The 3,213-nt window shown below is 36.7% G+C and overlaps 1 protein-coding gene across 1 annotated transcript in view; it reads left to right on the top strand.

Annotated features, from left to right (window-relative positions):
* The window catches only part of SLC5A8 (solute carrier family 5 member 8), a 50,265-nt gene extending 47,277 nt beyond the window's left edge, over positions 1–2,988 (top strand). The window contains exons 14-15 of the mRNA XM_006141386.3: positions 329–408; positions 1,792–2,988. Of these exons, the coding sequence (XP_006141448.1) occupies positions 329–408; positions 1,792–1,917 (206 nt within the window). The 3' untranslated portion in view covers positions 1,918–2,988. The remainder of the gene's footprint in view (positions 1–328; positions 409–1,791) is intronic.
* Positions 2,989–3,213: the final 225 nt, after the last annotated feature.

Here is a 3,213-nt window from a genome sequence, read left to right as displayed (position 1 = left end):
ACCCGTGCCCGGCGTGAGTTTTAAGCCACTGGGTCTGGGACGCGAACCACAGTCGACTCTATGGGAGCCCAGCGACATAGCCATTATGCTAACTGCTGGTCTCCCTCACATTTCTCATAGAGAGAGACTTGTAAGATCTGACTGACTGAAGGAAAGGAAGGGGTGGACTAAGTTTCCAGCACTTTTTGAAAGTTTTTCTTTGTCTTTGTGTTTTAGGATTGCCTGGAGTTGTGTGTGTGTAAATTAGACATCTTATATTGCCATGTCACTATGTAGTCGCACATGCCTTTCTAGCAATGTAAATCATGTGTGTGTGTGTTTTTTTCAGGAGGAAGAAAACAAAATATAGAACCCAGATTTTTACTAACCAAAGAGGACTTTTTATCCAATTTTGACATTTTTAAGAAAGTAAGTTGGCTTTCATTTACCTTTAATTAGGATGGGGCTTTAATCACCGGGATAGAATGTTAGTGAGTCCTCAGTCTCTTTTTTCTTTTTCTTAGTTTGGTGTAGACATCCTGATGTCTTACTTTACTTAAAATTCATTATCTGCAGAATGAACTTTGTGATTAAATTATTTGCCAAGTCCTTTAAGTTGCCTTTATCTGTGACTTAGATGAATGTACCCTTGTTAAAAATAAAATATTTTCAATAAAATATAATTATGCAAGCAATAAAACCTTTTTAAAAAACATATCCACACAGATGGTATAAACTATGATTTTTTATTAATATCTAATAATCGTACATACTTGCGGAGTATGACATGATTTTGCAGTTCAAGAATGCAGTACGTAGTGATCAAATCAGGGTAATTAGTATATCCATCACCTCATGCATTTGTCATGACTTTATGTTAGGAACATTGAAAAGCTTCTGTTTTCCTTACTTGGAGATATACAGTAAATTGCCATTTAATAATATTCATCCTACTGTGTTCTATAACACCAGAAATTAATCCTTTTATCTATCTATAATTTTGTTTTCATTAGTCTACTTCACTCTAACTCCATCCCTCCCAACCTTTCCAGTCTCTAGTAGTCATTTTTCAACTCTTTATTTCTATGAGATGGTTTTCTGTTTCTCATAGGTCATTTTCTCCTTTCTCTTTCTGTGACTGGCTAATTTCAGTTAACCTAATAGTCCTCCAGGCTTACCTATTTAACTTCAAATGACATGATTTCATTTTTTAAAAGGTTTTTACTATAGGGCACATGTGCTCACTGGAGAGAGACAGAGAGACAGTGAGAGGGCAAGTGTGAGCAGTCACCCCCCAGAGGGTATAGCCATGCCGTAACCCCTTCTCCTCATTCTCCTCTTGGGAGAACAAATATATAAAGGTCATATATATATCACATTCTCTTCTATTAATCTGTTTGTGGACACTTAGGTTGATTCTGTATCTTGGCCATTGCGAACAGCACTACAATAAACAGAAATAAAGATGGGGTGCATCTTTCTGACAAACTGATATCCTTTCCTTTGGATGTCTACCTAGGATCAGATTGCTGGATCATATGACAGTTCTGTTTTTAGTTTTTATTTTTTACTGTGTCCCATAATGTCTGTCTTTCCCTTTAATAGTGACAAAGAAGGCATATTCTCTTTCATGATCTATATCTGCTGTATATATGTATCCTCTGAGAAGTGTAGTTGTGGTATCTCTCTCTCCCTCAGCAGATTATGGAGCAGATTTAGAGACATAAAAACAATACTAATAATTAGAATGGAATGATTATGACTGAATACCTTTTATTTTTTTCTAATCACCATGTTCACATTTTCTTTCAGGAGAAAAATAATTTAAGCTATAAGTCACATCCAGTGGAAGATGGTGGGACTGATAATCCTGCCTTCAATCATATTGAATTGAACCTCACAGACCACAGTGGCAAGATCAACGGCACTCGTTTGTGAAGCAGTTCTGATACTGGAGGATCTTAAATAGTGTCTCAGTTTTGTTTTCTAAGACAATTGGATCAGGTTTCGATTTTTTTTTTTCCCGTCATGAGCGTTTTGGGGCATAAATTTTTGCTAGAGCAAAGTCCTGACTTTCTTCCCATACTATACTCATTGATTGACATCTAACTGATTGACACAACTCTATAGCTTAGAGTGTCAGCATCGGCAGTTCCTTCTCTGTTAATTCGATGAAGCTGTAGTTGGGAGAATAAAGACTCCAGTTATGCTGAAAGGTTAATATACCCTTATACACATGATCCTTGATATTCAAAGGCATATTCTTAAATTTGGGCATTATCGAAAAGATTTTTCATGCCTCTGGTGCTAGTATGTTTTGGGGTTTGTCAAAACCATAACTAATATTGAAATGAGTTTTTTACCCTCTTACCCCATGCTCTATTCTTAGGGGTGATGAGGTGACAGGCCTTTCTCCTCGTCTCTGTCAATCTCTGGCGAGTGCACATGCCCTTTGGCACTCAACAAAGCACAGGAGGAACTGCTGCCTTGGAGGCATTGCCAAGGCTGCGGCTCTAATTGTTGCACCAGGATGGTCTTCTTACTGGACTAGATGAATAAACTATTAAAACTTAGCACATAGCTAACACTTTGGATAATGCATACTTCTTTCATTTGTTTAAATCTTTGCTTCATATCAGCCAGGGCACATATTAACCTTGGAACTGATTTTAGCTCAGAAAGATTGTAATCGAGAAGTATCCTGGCTAGGAAAAAAACATGGGCCCAATGGCCCAGTGCTGAAGGTCTTGGTGCTATGCATCTGTTTTTGTGCCTTTTGGTTTGGATATATCTTCAGCCGAGCAACGTGAATCATGTTGCTGGTATCCCGGCTCTCCAAGTCCTAGTCTATAAATTTTAAACTCCTATGAGCCTGGTACTGACTAATACTTAACATAGGACTTATGGATTTGGTGATCCAAGAGCATCATCTTATTAAAAATGATTATGTGCCACAGAGTTTGATGATTATTTTAATGATGTTATTAAGCTGAAATTTTGAGCATCAACTGACTTGTTATCAATTCAATTTAAAGGTACATATGCTTAGAAATCTTGAAATTTTTACATATCCATCTAGTTAAACAGCTAAATTACATAGGCAAATGCTTTTTTATGGTCCAGATTTAATATATGCTTTTTTTCATGTTTTTAAAATTTCAAGCCATGTTCTCAAACTTGCTTAGCCATTTATTTCACTGTGTTCCTAAGAGTTTGGTGAGAGGATTTTAGCAC

This window comes from Tupaia chinensis, unplaced genomic scaffold (genome assembly GCF_000334495.1).
Source record: "Tupaia chinensis unplaced genomic scaffold, TupChi_1.0 Scaffold000054_1, whole genome shotgun sequence".
NCBI lineage: Eukaryota > Metazoa > Chordata > Mammalia > Scandentia > Tupaiidae > Tupaia > Tupaia belangeri.
The sequence above is the reverse complement of the archived record's forward strand: the minus strand, read 5'-3'. Positions and strand labels throughout refer to the sequence as shown.